This window comes from Gigantopelta aegis, chromosome 14 (assembly GCF_016097555.1).
Source record: "Gigantopelta aegis isolate Gae_Host chromosome 14, Gae_host_genome, whole genome shotgun sequence".
Lineage (NCBI taxonomy): Eukaryota > Metazoa > Mollusca > Gastropoda > Neomphalida > Peltospiridae > Gigantopelta > Gigantopelta aegis.
The window spans coordinates 34,696,058-34,717,323 of NC_054712.1; the positions used below are offsets into that span (position 1 = coordinate 34,696,058).

At 38.3% G+C, this 21,266-nt stretch overlaps 5 protein-coding genes across 5 annotated transcripts; 1 reads left to right on the forward strand and 4 right to left on the reverse strand.

The window, feature by feature from the left end:
• The first annotated feature begins 539 nt into the window (after nucleotides 1–539).
• Nucleotides 540–3,343, forward strand: LOC121389204. Its single transcript, XM_041520808.1, has 2 exons — nucleotides 540–898; nucleotides 3,283–3,343. Exons 1-2 carry the CDS (start codon nucleotides 540–542, stop codon nucleotides 3,341–3,343), a joined length of 420 nt encoding a protein of 139 aa, XP_041376742.1.
• A 5,878-nt stretch (nucleotides 3,344–9,221) lies between these two features.
• On the reverse strand, nucleotides 9,222–10,364 carry LOC121389205 (uncharacterized protein F54H12.2-like). The gene has a single exon (XM_041520809.1). It carries the CDS (start codon nucleotides 10,362–10,364, stop codon nucleotides 9,222–9,224), a length of 1,143 nt encoding a protein of 380 aa, XP_041376743.1.
• A 7,646-nt stretch (nucleotides 10,365–18,010) lies between these two features.
• On the reverse strand, nucleotides 18,011–18,586 carry LOC121389206. The gene has a single exon (XM_041520810.1). The coding sequence runs from the start codon at nucleotides 18,584–18,586 to the stop codon at nucleotides 18,011–18,013; it is 576 nt and encodes a 191-aa protein (XP_041376744.1).
• Nucleotides 18,587–18,800: 214 nt separating this feature from the next.
• Nucleotides 18,801–19,767, reverse strand: LOC121389208. The gene is made up of 2 exons (XM_041520811.1): nucleotides 19,640–19,767; nucleotides 18,801–19,245 (listed from the first exon to the last, which is right to left on the reverse strand). The coding sequence occupies exons 1-2, from the start codon at nucleotides 19,765–19,767 to the stop codon at nucleotides 18,801–18,803; spliced, it is 573 nt and encodes a 190-aa protein (XP_041376745.1).
• Nucleotides 19,768–19,971: 204 nt separating this feature from the next.
• Nucleotides 19,972–20,766, reverse strand: LOC121389209. The gene has a single exon (XM_041520812.1). The coding sequence runs from the start codon at nucleotides 20,764–20,766 to the stop codon at nucleotides 19,972–19,974; it is 795 nt and encodes a 264-aa protein (XP_041376746.1).
• Between the last annotated feature and the right edge of the window lie 500 nt (nucleotides 20,767–21,266).

Genomic DNA, 21,266 nt, shown 5'->3' on the forward strand with positions numbered 1-21,266 from the left:
ACAATAGGCTATTGAATAGCGGTTCACGGTTGGACAGCGTCTCTGACGTCATCACGGAAATTGCCGATCTTTGCCGGTAAAATATGCATATTTCCCAACGATGTCAGAATTACGAATTGTACTGCTTTTAAGTAGTGAAATAATTTTTATATATTTTGTAAATTATTTTTTTAGTTATATTTGGCATCATATATTTACACAATTACAATATTTAGACGCTGTTCACAAATCCTTTAAACAAAATTTGTTAATGTTTCAAAATTTATTTTTCAATTTAAAGGAAAGGTGTAAGCTGGCTCTAATGCCAAATTAAACAAATATGGAGTCTGAAGAATGATGCAATAAAATGTTTAATATGTGAACGGGTTTAGGATTAATTGACAATATTAACACGGATTCTTTTTTACGCGCATGGATAAAATAACTACGCGAAAAACCGCGTGCATTGGCTGTGACGTAGCACGTGAACAGCCAGCCAGTAAACAATGTGTGAAACCATGTGCTTTTTGATAGATTTGTTTACATTAGCGCTTTGATCAATGGCTTACCAACCGTTTATGTTTGAGCCCGAACGTTCCGAACACGATAGTGAGTCGGACTTCGACATAGGATTATCTTCAGGCGATGAATTGGAAGAAAATGTCGAAAATATTGCGCGATTGGGAAACCGAGATTTGTGTTTGTGTGGCAACTGCAGACCAATGGACACGGTAAAAGAAAGTATCTGTTGTTTAGAAGTAGACCAAATCGGCGACAAAATGCAAACCACCAACTTGCAGTGCATTCTAGAACATTATGATTTCCCGATTATATGTTTGTATCCAGAAGTGCTCAGGACAGCCCTCGTAGCCAGAGCCGACATACGACGCGATGACTACACAGAACCAGTACCAAATAGGTATGTAGCTTACTATGGTCCGTCCCACAGGGAACGCCCTTTTTCATACTATACAATTTACTACAAGTTATTTATTTCTGAACCGATTGGTTTGTAAATTTGCACACAAAAATATTATTTTATTTTTTTTGTTATCTCTAAAACACTTTAACTTTTTTTCTTAGGTCAAACCAAACAGCAATTACTGAATTGGCCCCATTTTTGTTTTAAATTCAAATGTTGGTACATTTCCTTGAAAATTATTAAAATGTGGTCGATTTATGTAATCTTTTATTACTTAAAGACTAAATATGTGCTTTACATACATTTTTATATACTAATTTATTGTGAAACATCTATATTGACCTTGTAACACCAATAGGCTTGCAGGGTAAAGGGCATTACTAATGTTGGAAATAAGTTGAAACTTCATCAGATATCACATATATAAACTTTACATTTGGGCGGTATACCACACATACCGTTCGGTATTGGTATCTATCTGTCAACACCCATCATATTCACATCAATTCAATCATTGAAACTATAGGAACAGTTACAGGGATATATCCAGGTGTTGTGCAGTACCAAACATGGCCCCCATCCCAAAAGCAAGTGGCATTGAACATTTCTAATTTGATGATCAACATGTCTGTTTGGATAAATTAATTTCATAATGGCCTTAAAAAATATCCCAATTATGATTAAATGGCTTTAAATTTCCCATTAGATATAGGGTCCCTCTGTCGAAGAATCTAGAATAATTCACCATGTGCAACATTTTAAAACTAGTAGTACTTACTAAATATTTATTATTATTTCTCTCCTGTTTGCCAGTGAATAATATATTACTGTTGTCCCTTGCTCGCCACGAGGATGCCAGAGAGATTCGAACAAGATATATACCAAGTTTGATGTGTTACTCTTTTTTAATTACGTTTAACAAAACAGTGACTAAAGTTAAATGTAACAACAAGCAAAGGTGTCAACCTAAAGCTAGGAATCCCAGGGCTAGCTCTGGGTAAGCAGAACATTATTTATTAAACTTCAAAAATAGCAGAAAGCCTGTTATTTTGAACAAAATGTTAATTATTAATACTGTAATATATGAACTTATTTCTCCAAATTAAAAATATTTTTTTTAATTTGGCAAGTGCCATGATTTCTATAATTTCTATATAAACTGTTACACATTACGTCCACATGGATTCCTGGCTATTCAGTATAGTTTTGTTATAAAAACAGTTCAACTGTTGTCAAAATAATGGTCAACAATTGAAATTAATACATCCGTATATAATAATACATTAGTTTGGCATAAGTACATTTTAGTCTATATAAGCAAAATCCATTGCTCATTATGTAAAAAATCTGAGATTTACATACATACAATAAAATGCATACCATTTCACCTTATACTCGCAGGGCTCAAAACTCGCCCAAAATTAATAATGGATGTTGCCAAATTATAGTAACAAACCATAAACAACAAATACAAATATTAATAGTGGCTCATATGTTATCAGGGATGGGAATTCTCCTCGGATCAGCTGTTTTTCTATACACCCAAAAGCAAAATGATAAACACACCACAATAAATAGTCACCAATCCTGCTCACCATATGTAAATACAAGGCATAAACTATAAATAGCACATCAGAATAGGTAATGTCACAGATATTTGCACCACAGCTCAGCTAATGTTCACACAAATTCATGACTGCTGATACGATAAATACACAAATAATAAGCTATAAATAGCACAGAATAGGTAAAGTCACCAATATTTGTACCACAGTTCAGCTAATGTTCGCACAAATTCATAGCTGCTGATTAGATAAATACACAAATAATAAAACTATTAAAAGCACATCAGAATAGGTAATGTCACATATTCACACCACAGCTCAGCTAATGTTCGCACAAATTCATGGCTGCTGGTACGATAAATACACAAAGAATAAACTAAATAGCACATCAGAATATTTACACCACAGTTCAGCTAATGTTCGCACAAATTCATGGCTGCTGATACGATAAATACACAGAGAATAAACTAAATAGCACATCAGAATATTTGCACCACAGTTCAGCTAATGTTCGCACAAATTCATGGCTGCTGATACGATAAATATACCAAAAATAAACTAAATATCACATCAGGATAGGTAACGTCACTGAGATAAGCACCACAGCTCAGCTAATGTTCGCATAAATTCATGATTGCTGATTCATAAATACATAAGGAACAGGTACAGTCATCAAAACTTAGCAGATCAGCTAATGTTTAAACAATTTTGTGCTTGCTGATCAGCTAATATGCATTTCAGCATCGTTCACACAAATTATATTACATTTCATTATTGGTGTGTTTATGGTTTTTGATACTTCCTATTTCTTTTCAGAACTTTCAGGCATCAAGCCTATCGACAGTTTACCTACTGGATTCACAACAGACTTGGGTGATATGTAAGGCGAGTTATTCCATCATGTGCTGTGTGGAAAATCAGAGATGAATTTCCTGCCCATGATGGAGTATATGTTGGGTTTACTGAAGCAGATGTCTGATCTAATACTGACACAAAATAACAATAACACTACCACTGGATTCCTTGGTACAAACTTGTTGAAGTAAAAAAAAAAAAAAAAAAAAAAAAAAAAAAAAAAAAAAAAAAAAAAAAAAAAAAAAAAAAAAGTGGGTTGTTTGTTCTGTTAATATCTGTACTCATGTTACATCTCCATGAGTTTTAAAAGTTTAAAAATTTAATAGAATATTCTGATTGCTCAGGCATGTAATTTACATAGAACATATTTAAAATATCATGGTGACATTATTTCAGGTTAACAACTGTTTGCCCATTCTGGAATTGTGCTTATCAATTGTTTGTTTTTTGTCTGGTCTTTCTTTGGTAGCAATGCTTTTTGGTAACGCTGGTACTGTAACTGAAGGTAGTGTCAGATTGTTTACTCTGTTAGTTATGACAGTGTCAAGCATGTTGTCCAGGTAGCTATAATCTTTCTTTTCCTTCACTGGTTTTGCAACCCACTGCTTAGTCATTTTCGTGAATACCAGATTGTATCTCTTCTCTCCATTTACTGCCTGTTGTCTGCCAGTGTTGTTATTGTGATCCAAAATGGCAAGCTGCTGTCTTGCATGCATTCCTTTGTAGCTGAAGTGTTGCCGTTTTGGGCAGTATTTCAACAGAAGTGAGTGAAATACTTCAAGATCTCCTGTGTGGCAGAACATGGTTAGCTTTTTCAGTTGATTTAGCAGCCTGGTGTTGAACATGACATCCTGCAGAGCCTTGTGTGGTGGTGTGCCAGGTTTTATCCACTTCTTGGATCTCATGTACTCTTCACCAAGGGGATCATGTGCACAGCGATGGTATTTGTCTGCTGACTGCCATTCATGGATGTTACTGATGTGGTGGACAATGGACAGAAACTTTTCCTTGAGGATGACTTCATCTTCCTCACATGTTGCCGTAGACCACCACACATGGTTTGTGATGGATCTCATCCATGGTCCCAGTGCACTACATTCCTTTCTCTTTGTTACCTGGCCGAGCTTCTTACCGAAGGACTTAGCAAAGTGCCACATGTCATACTGGTGTTGGATGATTATCTCGTCCTTCATAACTTTTCCAATCTGCAGGTGTCGGTCTGTTGCTAACACCTTTACATCCAACGACCCCTTCACCTCTTCCAAACACCTGGTAAAGCCCAATTTCTCCATGTTGGTTGAACTTCCAATCTCAGTCACTTGAACAATATTATAAGCCACCACCTTACCGGAATGCATGTCCATCATGGTATAATTGCAGTATTTGGCACAAAAGCCAGGACTATCGCATCGTCCATCTCCACATAACCACACTTTCTGGCCTTGCAACTGGGAAACAACAGAAGCTTGTTCCATCTGCCAGGCATTGTTCACCACAGGGAAGAGCTGCTTGTCCTGAATGCTGAAGTATGTTTTCTCAGAAAAAAAATTCAACCGCAATGTCTTAGCAAAGTTACTTATTTGGCCGAAGGTTGATCCTGTAAAAAGAAGTGCAGCAGCACTTAGCAGATTCCCTGCAGCCATCCTGTTTATTACAGGCTGTGAGTTCCATAAACACTCATGTCCCATACTGCATGTAGTTTCCACAACTAATAACGAGCCCATTGTTCGTTTCTTGCAATATGCTAGTTTTTCGCAACAGTTTGGAAGTAAACATTTATTGAAAAGTTGACTAAGACAGGACTCGAATATTATAAATTTCGAGTCTGTCTGTGGAGGCTGAGAAGTATCAAAACCAGTCCTATCGCTATTTGAGCTGCCAAACGAGCTGGAATCTGTTTCACTTTCTTCAGGAAGGTACGATGGATCATGAGTAACATCATCCTCGATGCTACTTAATTCTAATTCTTCTGAAACATTCAATTCTAAAGACAGCGATCTTTTGGCAGGCGTTGACCTTCCCAGTGGTGTCTGCAAGTTCCCTGAGAGTTGCACATCACATAAACATTTACTATCAACTTGTTCTGTCTGGGTACACGCATCTTTCAAATCCACAAACACTTGTGTTCCTCTGTTTTGCCTTTGTGGCTTCAGTGTTATCTGAAATTACATAAACAGTAGTGTTAAACAAGCTAAATGATTTACATGTATTGAAGTTGTTATCACAGTTGCAAGTGCCAAGTACTACAAATATTATTTGAGGTAAAAAGACTTTTCAGTGTGTGTTTTGCTCTCATAAATGCAAATAAGTCTGAAAGTAATTTATTTGTAAAATATTATCACAATAATTCCTGTCATCTGTGTAGCTAAATGTTACCTGGATTTGGCTACAGGTTTTCGGATCAAATTCGCTAATTTTTGGCATGCACCTTAAATTCTACTAAAGATAGTATCACTGCTCTGAATTAGAACATTTGTCGTGGAACGAGCTTTCATGGATCGAATGATACTGTTACAGTAAAAAGAGAAATAACAAAACATGGTTACGACATGTATTATTATTCCATTACGACATGTATTATTATTCCATTACGTGTCTACATGCACATCCCCCACAAACAGAATAGCACATACCATTGACAGACCTAGTGGTTTTCCGTTTTTATAAAGCTATTTTCTATTACATGTTTTTGTAAATTCCGTTAGAGAATATAACATGTAATTAACAATTTAACTAATACAGGTTGTGACAAATTAAAGGCAAAAATTAATTTTTTTGATTATTCTTCTGGTACATATTATAATTGTAATGACTTACAAGCAACCAACATCATAGAAAGCGATACAGTATATGTCGTTAAATCAAAGTACACATTAGTAGTGAAAGATGGCATCAGGAGCAAAGGTCACAATTATAACTATATAAAGCATTGCCGAACAACTAAGTACATTGTTTTATTCAAAGGAGCTCAGGGTTGACAAACTATAAACATTTATTTGGCTGCATACATGTATAACTTGTTGTTTTCCGCAGGCAAAATTTTAACTTGTCCAAAGTTTGAAAAGAAGACCTAATAAATAAATAATATTTTGTTGGTCCATTATATTGTTTTGTGTTTTTGACTAATTATCTGGAGCCATTTCACACAAAATCGAAGTTCGCAGTTAGTATTTACTACCATATTATATACGGCTCTTATCAAGTAAAATGGAAATAACAGTTGACAGGTATTATGGTTATTAATAACGATATGCTGCACAATAACGTGTTCTGATTTTCAAACTGTCCACTTTATGCTTTTATGCTATAGTCGATTCATTTTCTATAAACTGGTATGAAATGACTAGGGTAAGAAATGACTGGGGTACGAAATGACTTTTGCAATGGTACGAAATGACCAGGCAGCATGGTACGAAATGGATGGTACGATATGACTTGGGTACGAAGTGACTATGATTCGAATATATTATCTAAGGCATGTACCTATTTCGTGAGTAAATGATATTGGAAATATTTTTATTTGTAAATATAAACAAGCAATATAAATCGCAATGTGTGAAATCTAAAAATCACTGGATATAAGACAAATCAGTGAATAAATGTACTTTTATTAACAAAATAAAAATATGGGCAAAACGACTCGGTTAGAGGTACAAATCGACCATGTTCAAAATGACGCATGGTGAACTAGTAATAAGGGTGAAACAACTTGTTACCGAGTGCTAGAGTTAGCCCTGTACATATATATATATATATATATATATATATATATATATATATATATATATATATATATATATAGATGTATACATATGTATATTTGTGGTGTGTGTGTGTGTGTGTGTGTGTGTGTGTGTGTGTGTTTAATGGCATCAGTTACAAACATGTGCAAAGAAAAAAAAACCCAAAAACTATGTATGTATATACCAATACAATTCCTAGTTAATAGACAAATGACTGCTAAATTTCTTTTAATTTTAAACTTATTATTATTATTTTAAATGTTGTATTTTAAGGAATTACTAGCAAAAATAAAGCAAAAAGAGGACATTTTTAACACGTGCTCAGGTGCCTCATCATACATAACAATCAGCCACAGTAATAAACATACAATAAGAACACACACATATATATTTAAAAAATATATATACAATAATATTTTTTTTTAAAACGTTACAAACCTCTTTTTTAGCTTTCTTTGCATTTCTGTCTTCAGAACAAAGCCTTCGTCGAACAGCCTTCTGCTTTACTGCCATGGCGTGGTTAAAAACCGTTGGAACAGCATCGTGCTTTAGTTTCCTTTTTTTAACAGTACTGTTTGTAAGTTCTGCAAACAAATCTCGCTCAAACATCTCCGCACTAAAATGAATCCCTCACAGAACAGAAGATTATGAACCCATATACTTTGGTACGTTTTCTCTCTCGCCTGTATCGAGTAATACCCAATGCCTTTGACCCTTCTTGAATCATTACTACAGTTGACAACTGCACAAAGGACCATTTTCCATTCATAGAAACGCGATTTCTCGCGAACAAAGATGAAATAACAATTAACTTAATCGAAGATAAGAGCTTCCATTATGCGGCCATTACGTGTTTTCCCCACATGGCTGTTTCACCTGTGACGTCACGCATGACTTTTGTAGTGTTACAAAAAGAAGAGTTCCGTTTTTTACTTTCGTACACGGTTGAGCTCGTTTTTAAATATAAATATATATTTTTTATATTTATATATAATTTTCCCTTATACTTTGTAAGGCTATTAATCCATTTTATATGAAGCCCTGTACGCTCCAGTACCCCTTTAAATAAAATGTGTTCATGTTTTAAAAATTATTTTTCAATTTAAATAAAATTTGTTAATGTTTTAAACAAGTATTTTACCAATTCACAGTTGCCAGAATTGTCTACTTTTCACTATGGTGCATTACTTTGGCGTATCCACCCATGATTACCTACTGCGGTGTTTTATATTTGGAATACCTACTCTGAATATGTACCAGGAAACACCCTAGTTCATGCAAATAAACAAATTAAAGTATTTCTTAGTGTTTAGTTATGTATATAAAGAGGTATAACCAGAATTACCTGTGGGTACACAATTATACTGCTATCTAGTAAACTAGTATAAGACTAATGTTTAAAATATAACAAACCAGCGTTTTTTTGACACAACGTATTTATTTTTAAAAAATGTTTGCATTACAATGATTTGGTACAACATTATAACATCAACACATATGTTTAAATTTACAACATACTAGTATGAGCAGGGAATACAAGATGGGCTACAATATCTAAAATATCTACATATAAAGTTGTACACAAATAAGTCATTTTGTACTTTATCTTCACCAAACTGATTCACAATTTCGTTCATTATTAGTTCAGTTTTACATTTCTGTAACAAGTAATACAAGCAATAAAATCCACATGTTCGAGCGCTGGCACTTTGAAGACCTTTGCCGTTGTAAACGTAATAAGAACAATATGTTTTAAGAAATGAAACAAACTTTATGTCCTAATGCTCGGGTGGTTTACCAAAGCTATCGAAAAACTCTGCTTTATTCTTGTTAAAATAAAACGCAACCCAGTGTGTACCAGGGAGGTAAGATGGATCTGTGTTAATAATACAACCCAAGGGCCTCCCCCGTTTCAAGCGTGGTAGTGTATCGCTCGAGTAAACACCTACAATACGTGAACGTAGATCTGGGTCGCAGTTTATTGCACACTGAATCTGTTTGCCATTCATGATCTATTTGACAAACACGTTCCTGGTCTGATCAATTTCAATCAAGCTGGGGAATTGACCATACACTATGCAACTGACAGTCTTTGTCAATGCAGATTTAAACTGCACTTCTAACCGTAAATTACCGTTCTTTAATAAACTTAAATAATCAGTCCACGAAAACAGGTTCAAGGTTGAACACAAACAGGGCATTTCCCAAAGAAAATTCAGTTCTTTCAATATAATTTCCACAATCCAGGCTCCATCTATTAACACCTTCGAATAAATTCACGTACGCACTGACGTCATTCGCTTCGATGGGTTGATTGGGCACACTGAGACCGTCCAAATATATCCCCACCGTTTTCACAAATGAACTCTGGAAGTTAAACGGGTTCTTAGTGTATGATCCGTTCACTCCGTCACCGTCAACAAACACAACAATCAGTCTGTTCGGACATTGTGACTGAAAGACACTATCCCAAACGTAACTCTGTTGAGAAGAGGAGATGCTGCTCATTTTAACTTCGGTTTTAGTGAACGGGTACAAGGAGTTAGACTTTTCAAACAACTTGTTGTGCGTTAAAATAAGTGCACTGTTCATTTTTAGTTTACATATCTTGAAGTAAATATCTAACAGTTCGATCTTGTACTCTTGAACCGACTTCCCAGGCATCAAACAAAAGGGGATGGAGCTCCTAAATAACTTAATTGTCATATCCACACCATTCACCAGGTATCTTCCCACATTAAAGATATCTTCACACAGGGGACCTTCCATGGAAACCGTTTTGCTGTCTGCAATGAACACTCCTCTGTCGGACAATCCACCGTTGGTTGCAGTTTCTATGTCTGCTTGTGTCTCCCCTTGATTCTTGTAGAACAACTGAGACTGAAGTTGTGATTGTTTAGTGTCTGCTCTGTAATTCAATAAGGTTTGAATGTATGCTTTGTAGGGATAATGATTGTTTGCCGAACTCACCAGCTGTCCTTGTAAATACACAGCGACTTGCGACCACAGAGCTTGCATAAATAGATTTACTGATGCCACGTGTTCATCTTTTGCCAGATCAGTACCCTCGGAAGGACTCACTTTCAGTTTAACATGCAAACGACTTCGTTTCAAATCCACGTAGTCGCTTCCACTATTTGCAATTTGCAATTCTACTGGTGACGAATCTGTAATTTGACTGACTGGTCTAACATCGACGTAATAATGTTGAAACACGCTCGTTTGGTATGGGGGCATAGTAAACAGGTCCAAGGCACTAGGTAAACCTTCCACAAAGTCTTTGTCTGTAAGCAGCGACATAGCGTGAATTTTATTTATTATTTATTTATTTATTTATACAAATATATCTTTTTCACTAACAGGTATTTTATAACTCGATGCGGGAGCTCGTTTTTTCTGCTGTGTCATTCGTCTGACTTTTTTGCTTCTGACGATTCGCTTGCCAGATTTACGTTTTATAGCCCTGGTACATTTCTGTTCAGCTTCGGCCCTTTCTACCACGTCTTGTGTTTGTGATGCCACTTCTATTTTAGGTTTGTTTTTGTTGTCCACGTCACTGTTTACATGTCTCGGAATCATCGGAATCATGTAAGAAAACCACTTGTTTTTATAATTCCCAACTCCTGATCCTACTTGCTTATTTGATTGAACAACATTCTTTGTTCGTTTATCAAAATACTTTAACCATTTATTCACATCTGGAACGTAAAGTTTTCGATCCATAATAACTTACTCTAAAAACGGATAACGTCGTAACAGTAGTGTTACACTCGTGCTCTCTTTGATAAATGAGACTGGAGTGGTGGATGCGTCCTTTATATTTATTTCAACATAGTCACTCTCCTTCACTACAACAGGAATGTTCCACATTATATTAAACACATACCGGGGTCCGTCTCGTAAATCAACACGTCTCAGTAAAGGTACAAAACTATCACCTACTCGACTGCTATCACACAAATTACACAACACGTCCACTTGTAAATCTTTCATATTATGAATATCAGTTTCTCCAAAATTCAAATCCACAAGAGACACAATCCATACACCTTCAAACGTTAACCTCTGGTTTAACTTTACTCGAAAATTATAGGGGTTGTTGTCAGGAAACACTGATTTAGAGTCAGTACTCTTCAATATAATGTACTTCTCCGCGTCTCACGCAGTTTTCAGTTCTCCTTCTTCTACGTACGAATCAAAGCTAGGTGGCCAGCCTAACCACCGAACCAAATAGTACACTTTACCCTTTTCCTTCTTTTTTAACACTTTTTTTATTCACTTTCTGAAGTTCGGCCGTATAAAATATACCTTTCAGCACTTCGTCGTGAAAATCACGCAGTCTATAAACTGGAATACCTTGTCGTCTATTTCTAGAATGTATTTTGAACAACTCTTCTGTCCACCTCAAGTCCTGCTCCTTAGTGAATGATTTACGCAAATAGCTGATTCTCGTTAAATCACCCACTTTAAATACAAATTTTGCTAATGGTTTCTTTACTTTAAGTTTCTTAACCATGGGTTTGACGTACAGATGACTCCAAACTTTAATTTCGTTTGCTTTATTTACATCAACCGGTGCCCACAGTCCCAGGGACGAGTGAACTGTATTGTTATAATTGTGTACTAGGTCTGCTAAAATGTCTATGTATTTTTGTGTATTGTTGTAAGTCGTAAAACGCGCAATAAGCCCTCGCAGCATCCTAATACTTCTTTCTGCGAAATTACTTTTGATATCTTCATTCTGCGTGACAATCAGTTTAATGTTTTCTTTTGCTAGAAACTGCTTGAATACACCTGCGAACTCTGTTCCTTTGTTTACCCGAACTTTCTTTGGCACACGTTCGTCTTTTAAAATTGATTTGAAGCCTTCTAACACCGTCTCGGGTTTCTTGTTTACAAGGGGTATGGCCCACAAGTATCTCGAAAGAATGTCAATAGCTATAAGCAAGTACCTAACTCCATCGTTGACTTTTGAATGGCGGCTGACGTCCATTAAATCCATGTCAAACATCTCATCTTTTTTGTTAACCCGTACTCGGAGACGCTTGAATGAACGGTTCACTGGTTTGTGAAGACTGTATGCATCTTCGTTGTTCAACCACTGTGTTACCGCTTTTAACTTGTACGTTAACTCTTTAGAGCGTCGTGAAACTTCTTTGGTCCGTAGAAAGCGCCAGCGTCTCTCGGTTTTGTATAATATTTTTCAAGTCCGTTCTTGTTACGTTCATTCTTTTCAGTGTTAGGGTTCACTCTGGATGACATGACTGAACTGATGTATTCTGTGACATTAATTTATACGTGCAGACGATCTTCCAAACGTAGTATTTTAAGTACTTGTTCTTTTAAAATGTTCATCCACTCTACAGTTTTAACGTTCATATCCAAATAGTCTTTGCATTGATACTGACACAAAACAAATCCTGGAGTGTTTAATAAAACTGGATCTGCATAAACAAGACGTAACCACCTATCAGCAACTACATCTTCGTTCAGTTCAACCCATGCAGTTGTCTAATAGCGTTCGACCATATCCTCGTGATTCAGTGTTTTACAGGTGTGAGTTTTCTCCTCGTCGAACATGCATCCCATACACATTTCTTTTCAGAATCGCTGAACCAGTTTACACACTTCAAAGGCATAACTCAGAGTTAAAAAATTTTCCAAACATTTTCTGTTATCAGCTGTATCTACTTCATCCACGATCACACGAGTTGGTCGTATTTTCTTGATTATTATTAGCTTGGTGTTGCTAGTCAAATCGCAGAAGGATCGTTTGGCATCCATTTCACATTCAGTACGACTCTTAAACCAACAAGTTGATTTTTTCACTATTGATTCATTAAAACTGCATTCTGATCGTAAAACATATTTCCAGCTGAAGTAAACAGCCTGTTTCTTGTCGTTATAGTTCATCTTTGAACGCAATCGTTACAAATAATAATAATTACACTTCTCTTTATGTTATAACATATATTCAAAGGCATTGTTTAAAACTGGTTGCGATTGGTTAATAATAATAACAACTAAACGGGTTTCAACTGGTTTCCTATTCAAAAGAATATTTCATAACACCTATAAATAAACCCTTTTAAAACCAATAAGACATTTATAAATACAACCTTTCAAAAGCCACTTTATTTCAAAAACGCACTTTTCCAGTGACCCCATATAACCCAACAAAAAAAACGCGGACATTCGCGCCAAAATATTTTAAAAAAAGCCATTATACGCTCCACTGAACTGGAAAACCCCATTATCCGCTTCACTAGAGCGGAAAAACCAATTATACGCTCCACTGAACCGGAAAGACAATAGGTACACATCCATTGTTCCGGATTGGGGACCCATTGTTCCGGAGGTACATATCCACTGTACTGGAGGCAGATCCATTGTGTTTCCATTGTTGTCCCCGCTACGTACAAAATATGGTATAATATCCGCCCGGTCCCCTCCATTATTATTTTTAGTTAGGGTTGAGGGTTAGGGTTAGGGTTAGGGTTAGGGTTAAGGTTAGGGTTAGGGTTGGGGTTATGGCTGGGGTTAGGACTAGGGTTGGGGTTAGGGTTGGAGTTAGGGTTAGGGTTAGGGTTAGGGGAAGGGGGGACCGGGCGGATATTTTTCCCAAAATATACTACTGTCCTCTCCTGTATCTGCCCTCGGTCGACAGACAGAGGAGGAAAATGGTCAACGTCAATCTTCACATCGGACCTAAATAGTGGAAGGCTTCTATTAAGTTTTGTAGAGGGGAGTTTAACATTACTTTTAGTCTTGAGACATTTTGCTTTTGGCACATTTTCGTTTTCCGTTACTAAAAAGTAGTTTTTATGACAAGTACACCCCGGGACCCGACCCCGGCGAACAGCAACTTTTTCTTTTACTTTTCTTTTTGTCTACAACCTTGGTGAAGCCGCTATCTGGATCTATGCAGGTCTCCATGACACAGACATTGTCCTCCCAGAAGCCAATTGCCGTGACAGGGATGCCCTTTGTTGGTTCGGAATCCTCCGGTTTGTTTACATCTGAAGCAACACCGGATATTCCCGAAGCCGCCGCTGCCGGTGAAGCTCGTGCAAGTCCGATCGCCGAATGACTGATCATTAATCTGTTTATGTAGCAATCATTCCCAGTGTGGAGCTCGGCGCGGTAAGACGTGTTTCTTTCGCTTGTGTATACTGCACGTGCTTTCGTGTGCTTGACTTGGGGATCCTTCATTTCGTTAGAGCACAGCTGAATTTCTAGTCCAATGGGAGCTTCATATTTGATCACGTGAAGTACATTTATATCCTGATAAAGTACTTCAGACATTCACTTTATAAGCGGTATTGCTGCACGTGCAGTCAAGATTTTGGCTCTGCTCTAAGACAGTTAGAGGACGAGTAACAATACTTTATCGGCGTATAAAGGTAGTGTCGCACGAGAAAACGTTCGGCTAACGCCTCGCCTTTGTCTCGTGCGACACTACCTTTATACGCCGATAAAGTATTGTTACTCGTCCTCTAACTATTACTTGTTTTTGTCAGCGAAATGAAGTTTTCTACTGGGATGTATGTGGCCATTGGAACTGATTGAACGCTGGAACGCTTCTCGTTTCGACAGCCTGCACCACCAGGTTGGATTCTTTTTTAGCGAGATTCCTTGCCTCCACTTCATTTCTCCGGATGAGTATGTCGACTCGTTTTTTCGTTACTCGTATGACGGCCATTCTGCAGAACGCCACGGTTGTTCGCGTTTAGTCTCTACATGTCCGATCCTGTCCTAGCAGCACTGGAAGATGACCGTCCCACTCTAAGAAGAAATAGGAAGCGGGGTCTGCATCTACTACTCTTTTCTAGACTTTACTTTGCTTTATAGTGATACCATCTCGCATCCTCCGGAGTCGGGCCCGTCTGCATTACTATACCAACCCATGACGACTGGACTATACCTTAGTTTGATACTCTCTCATTCAGACGGATCCGGCTTCTCAAGATCTGTATTTCAGCACAGCACTACACATTCAACCTCTAATGACTATAAGCTGTGCACCCAAACGGCCTTAACGAGGCCAAACACGTGGACATATTGATTGGACTTTAAACTTTTAGATCTGCGTTCAAAATTTTATGTCGAAATTACTTTTTTTTTAATATTATTAAATAGTCCAATCCTCTTTTTTTCTCTCATTTAATTTTGGAGTGTCCTTCTAAAATGCTCCAAATTATATAAATATTCGGCCGAGCAGTCAATTCTTTTTATTTTTGGCTTGTAACTATTTTATTATTTTATTTTTTCTGTTAACTTTTTTACTAATTGCTATTTTCATAATTCTGCCCATTTTCAACTCTACCCCCCCCCCCCCCCCCCCCCCCCCCATCCTGAGTCAAATCTTATCGGATGTCGGACTCGGGATGGGCGTGTTCGAAACCCTAGTGGTATATGGGCACGTTAAACTAATTATCATCATCATATGTAGCAATTCACCAAGTTCGGCGGTCTGGCTAGGTCCGATCCCATAAGACTTAATATATGCGTTTGCCGACAGGGCCCCAGGATTTTTCACATGTTCACCCTCTTTTGGCTCAAACGCACATTTTTGCAAAACTACCGCCACCTCATCGGCACACCCAGGGAACGGTCTAATCTTAAATACCGGGCCTAGAGAAGCAAAAGGGGTGTCAGAAGAAGTTTTGATAAAAATGTGCCCGTCTAGGCCGTTGGGTTAAGATCTCCCAAAAAGACCCTCCTCAACCCTGGAATATGATCTTTAGGGTGGGTGGTGGTGGGGGGGGGGGGGGGCGGATTCCCCAGGGAGCCGAACAGGCTGCTAGTAGGTTTATTAGCCACAATCTCACTTACCGACTGTTAGTCTCGTCGATAGGCGTATTATTCTGTCTTACTTTTCCCGATTCTCCTTGGGTGGGGGAGTGGAGCGGGGAGGCGGGGGGGGGGGGGGGGGGGGGGGGGGGGGGGGGTAATGTTGATAGAAGACTGAGACTGGACTACTACAGTAGCTGGCGTGTTCAAACTTACCGCTTTGATATTCATCTTCTTACGGTTCAAATAGGGTAAGGGGGGGGGGGGGGGGGGATCTTGGGGATACAGGTTCTGAAATTTCGGCAGATATAGTAGGGGACTCCGATCAGGATAGTGAGTAGAGGGTGGAGACAATGGAAGAGGCAGAGTACCCATCGTCCAAACTAGACCTGGGATCCAGTCTTTCTCCAACTCGATGTAGACACAACCCGAGGAGTCAGGGGGCAATTCGGAAATGCCACTGACAACCAGGGATGTGTGCGCACTTAGCTGGTTGTTAGAAGGAATGTCAAGGGTCGTCCCCTCCCCCCCCCCCCCCCCAATAAGCCTATCAACTGCGCCTCTATCGGCCAGTTTGGCCCGGGGGGCAGGCGTGTCCCGTCTGACCATTTTTGCAGGGGTGGAGAAGCTGGTAGGGAACCATCCTACATTAATATGATCCCACTCCCCTCCATCACCGTTTTTAATTGAATGACGCATTCAACGCTGTTGATATGTTAGAAAAGCCTTTATCAAGTAGGCTAAAAGCCTTGTCGACGAAAGCTCTTACTAAATCCATAGCGGTACAAGTAATCTAACAGTTCTAATAATATCAACAATATTTTATTAACTGCTCAATATTCAGTGACAGCGACGGGCATCTGGCACTGCACGGCGCTATAACGGCGTGGGACGTCATTTAAACATCAATGCTGAGCCATATCATTTCGAAACCTTTATTGCCGACAGCAACAGCTTGACTGTAATATACAAAATATACTATAAATACCTATTATTGATTTATACAATAACAGTATTTGTTGAGTTAACATAACATCTATGACATTACAAACATCCAATGCACGCATGTCGCAACAATCAAATGAAAGAATAATCTATCCTTAGCACATGTATGGCAATACATGTATAAGTAATACAATGCATCTACCATTTAATACATATACATTTATATATGTATAGGCTTATTTCTCCAATATATAACAATAAGCAATATTTTATTTAAACATTTTAAACTAATTTATAAATAGTAATACATACCGTATGATATGTCGGCGTACCACAAACATCTTTTGGAATTAACTAACAGAAAGACAAAGAAATTAACATTAACTAAAGAATGACGTGATGGAATTACCATGACGTCATAAACGTAAACAAAGACGTGCACGCATAATAAACAAACAAATATATACATTACATAAATGTAAAGTTTGGCCTTAACATACCAGCCCTCTAATTGTGGACAACAAGAGACACAATTACATCATTATTACCATTACAAGGCCAAACGTTTCACTGTTGTTGTTTTTTGTACTGCTTACTAGCAAAAAACTATCTTAGTCGCTTCCTACCAAGAGACATAATTTTGTAATTGGACGAGTCAGTGTAGACGATTTGGTTTTTCAGTTTCACAACTCTGACAAGCCCCTTTTTGTCCTTCACGACTTCAAGCACTCTTCCAAGTGCCCATGAATTTCTAGAGGTTGTATCCATAATCAGTACAATATTCCTCTTAGGGCACATCCATTTTTGCCTCTTTTGCAACAGAGGTAAGTACTCCCATATCCACCTTTTCCAGAATATGTCTGCCAAATATTGTACTTGTCGCCATCTCCTGTTTGCATAGTTGTCACTGATATGAAATAAGCCAGGTGGAATATGCTCTCCTGGTCTAAGCAATAACAAGTGATTTGGCGTCAATACATCTAGATCATTAGGACTGCTGGGCCCTTCTGTGAGTGGGCGACCATTGATCACAGCTTCAACTTCACAAAACAGAGTTTGCAGAGACACGTCATCAAGGTATGTTTTGTTCTCGGGGTAGAGAATAGAGTATTTTTCTGGCAACATTCCAAAACACCTCGAAAATGGGATGCTGGGGGGGGGGGGGGGGGGGATTGAAACTCCATGAGATGGATCTTTGTTGTAAGGCCCTATTTATTTTTTGCATATTCCATTTTTTTTATTTCTTCACGCATTTCGCGTTCTGCTCCCACTAAATTGGTCCCGTTGTCAGACTGAATTGATTTGACTGTACCACGTCTAGCCACAAATCTTCTGATTGCATTGATGCACGAGTCTGTATCAAGAGAATGAGAAACATCTAAATGTACTGCTCGAATAGCCAAACACGTGAACAACACACCATATGTCTTTACTGTACTTCTTCCTCGCTTTATCTCAAATGATCCAAAGAAATCCATTCCAACTCTGTAAAATGGGGGTTCGTCGGCATTTAAACGGTCTACAGGAAGGCTGGCCATTTGTTGCTCTGCAACGGGAGCCTGATATCTTCGACAAGTATCACACTTTGAAATTATATGCTTTATAGCAGTTGATGCACCGAGCGCCCAATACTGCTGACGTAGACTAGCAAGCATGAAGTTTTCTCCCATATGACCAACTGACTGGTGGACCTTCCGTAATATGAGTTCTGTAATAACAGAGTCCTTGGGTAGTACAATTGGATGCGAAAGGTAAGTTAGCTCTAAGAAGTCGTCCTCCAACATGGATCAAACTATCACTAATGAAAGGATCCAGTTTCCTTAATGGAGAATATCTTTTCAAAATATGCGAGGCATCCTTTTGTATTTTCAGGATCTTGATCTCTTCCTTGAAATGCTGTCGCTGCACGTAGAGTATCAAAGCCCTTTAAGCACTTTGAAGAACATCTAAGCTGAGAACGGCTGTTGTTAGACTTTTCTTTCTTTCCATCAATCTCTTTTATTTAATTCGTGTGTACTCTTCTTCATATATCTGGTTACATTTCTGAGGGTTATGTTCATGCTGGTTAATTTTGTTCTTTAATTGTCTTCGTGCAGTGATGTGTTTTTGTAAGTTTTTAATTTCAATTAACAACCAGGCAACAGCTCTTTTGAGTTTGTTCCACTCAGAGTAATGTGTCAATAGTTTATCCATTGCATTTGTAGACTGCTGCATTATGTTAGTATAAACTCCTTTCACCTCTAAATCATCATCAGGTAAAATATCCAGACCTGACACAGAGGTCGGCCATTCAGATTCTGGTTCGGACAAGAAGCTTGGTCCATTCAACCACAGAATGTTTTGCAGGAACTTCTTCATAGGAAGACCACGAGAGGCACAATCAGCTGGATTCATATTTGTGTTGATGTACCTCCACTGTTTAACATCAGAAGCTTCCCGGATACTAGCAATGCGATTTGCTACAAATGTTTGGAAGCGCGAGTTCTCATTGGCAACAGGGGCGGGACATAGCTCAATGGTACAGCGCTCGCTTGATGCGCGGTCGGTTTGAGATCGATCCCCGTCGGTGGCCCCATTGCGCTATTTCTCGTTCCAGCCAGTGCACCACGACTGGTATATCAAAGGCCGTGGTGTGTACTACCCTGTCTGTGGGATGGTGCATACAAAAGATCCCTTGCTGCTAATCGAAAAGAGTAGCCCATGAAGTGGCGACAGCGGGTTTCCTCTCTCAATATCTGTATGGTCATTAACCATATGTCTGACGCCATATAACCGTAAATAAAATATGTTGAGTGCGTCGTTAAATAAAACATTTCTTTCTTTCATTGACCACATACCTTAGTACAGTCATACTGTCTGTCCAGAAATATGTTTCATCAGTGTTATAGTCCAGTTCTTTCACCAACATTTGGTTGAGCCTCACAGCAGCTGTGGCAGCAGTGAGCTCCATTCGAGGAATTGTCATTTTCTTGAGAGGAGCGCCTCGAGATTTCTCATTCACAAATGAGACAAAGATGTATCTTGTTTCATCAGTGAGACGTAAGTAAGTAACTATTCCAAAACCTAGATCACTGGCATTGGCGAAATTGTGAATTTGACAGGATACAACATTGGCAAATGATCGAGGTTTGAAGCATTGTTGTAAATTCAGTTTCTCCAGATCATCTAATTAATTTATCCATTGTTGCCAAATCTTTAAATCATTTCCTTTGATTTCTTCATCCCAGGAAACATTGCGCCAGCACAGATCTGGAAGAAGTAGTTTTGCATTTAGAACAACTTGTGCAGCCATCCCCAAAGGGTCATATACAGAGCTTACTGTTGACAGAATACCACGCCCTGTAGGTGGTTTATTGTGTTGCTGAATTTTAAAGCCTAACGTATCAGATTCTACAAACCAGACAACACCAAGCACTCTTTCATTTGGGAGACGTTGGTGCTCTAACTCAAGTTCCTTAACATTCTTTGCCCATTCTTCTACCGAGATCGATTCCAGCACACGACGATTATTGGAAATCCACTTTGTTAATCGAAAGCTACCTTTCTTGCAAAGAGCAACCAATTCCTCAATCAAGCCTACAGCCTCTTCTTCCAACTTCACAGAGATTAAACAGTTATCTACATAGAAATGTTTCTTTATCACATTGACTGCTGCTTTAAATTTATCACTGAATTCCTCTTCTGTATGGTGAAGAGCAAAGCTTGAACAGCTTGGAGAAGATATGGCGCCAAACAGATGAACTTGCATACGATACACTGTTGGCTCTTTATGGAGATTTCCCTCTGGCCACGAAAAGAATCGAAGGCAATCGCTGTCCTCCTTGGGTACATGGACTTGGTAGAACATAGCTTTAGTATCACACATAATGGCGACCTCTTCCTGTCGGAAACGAAAGAGAACACCTAGTAGACAGTTTGTTAAATCAGGTCCCTGAAGTAAACCGCTATTCAAAGAAGTCCCCATATAAGTTGCCACACAGTCGAATACAACCCTAATTTTCCCAGGCTTATGGGAATTATACACACCATGGTGTGTGATGTACCATATATGGCCATCTGATCTTTCAAGTTCTTCCTTTGGAACTTGTTCAGCATAACCACATTTGACAATATTCAACACAAGTTCAACATAATCTTCATAAAATGTTGAATTCTTTTGTAATTTAAAAACATTTGCAAAGTAACAGAGCTCATGTTTACTTTGAGCCCAGCCACGACTGTTTGCGAGAGACTTTTCTCAGCTATTAACAGGGTAAAAACACCCCAGAGAAGTGTTCAGGGGCAAACATTTTAAAATAATATACACACAATAATGACACATGGGCCAAAATCCCTAAACATTTTTGAACCAATGCCAGCCATAAAAGAATGGTTCACGAGTGGAAAGGGATCTCACAACATCCACGGTCATACGTGTTCACTAAGGCATACATCGACACAATAATTATATTTAGATGAACAAGT

What these genes read in the sequence shown, in the direction of transcription:
- LOC121389208 (XM_041520811.1), bottom strand. Translation starts at nt 19,767, where the DNA reads ATGACAATTCCTCGAATGGAGCTCACTGCTGCCACAGCTGCTGTGAGG. An exon ending in GACAGTATGACTGTACTAAG is followed by an intron (nt 19,246 to 19,639) that starts GTATGTGGTCAA and finishes TCGCATTGCTAG; the next exon opens with TATCCGGGAAGCTTCTGATG.
- LOC121389205 (XM_041520809.1), bottom strand. Translation starts at nt 10,364, where the DNA reads ATGTCGCTGCTTACAGACAAAGACTTTGTGGAAGGTTTACCTAGTGCC.
- LOC121389204 (XM_041520808.1), top strand. Translation starts at nt 540, where the DNA reads ATGGCTTACCAACCGTTTATGTTTGAGCCCGAACGTTCCGAACACGAT. An exon ending in ACAGAACCAGTACCAAATAG is followed by an intron (nt 899 to 3,282) that starts GTATGTAGCTTA and finishes ATTTCTTTTCAG; the next exon opens with AACTTTCAGGCATCAAGCCT.
- LOC121389209 (XM_041520812.1), bottom strand. Translation starts at nt 20,766, where the DNA reads ATGGGGACTTCTTTGAATAGCGGTTTACTTCAGGGACCTGATTTAACA.
- LOC121389206 (XM_041520810.1), bottom strand. Translation starts at nt 18,586, where the DNA reads ATGTTGGAGGACGACTTCTTAGAGCTAACTTACCTTTCGCATCCAATT.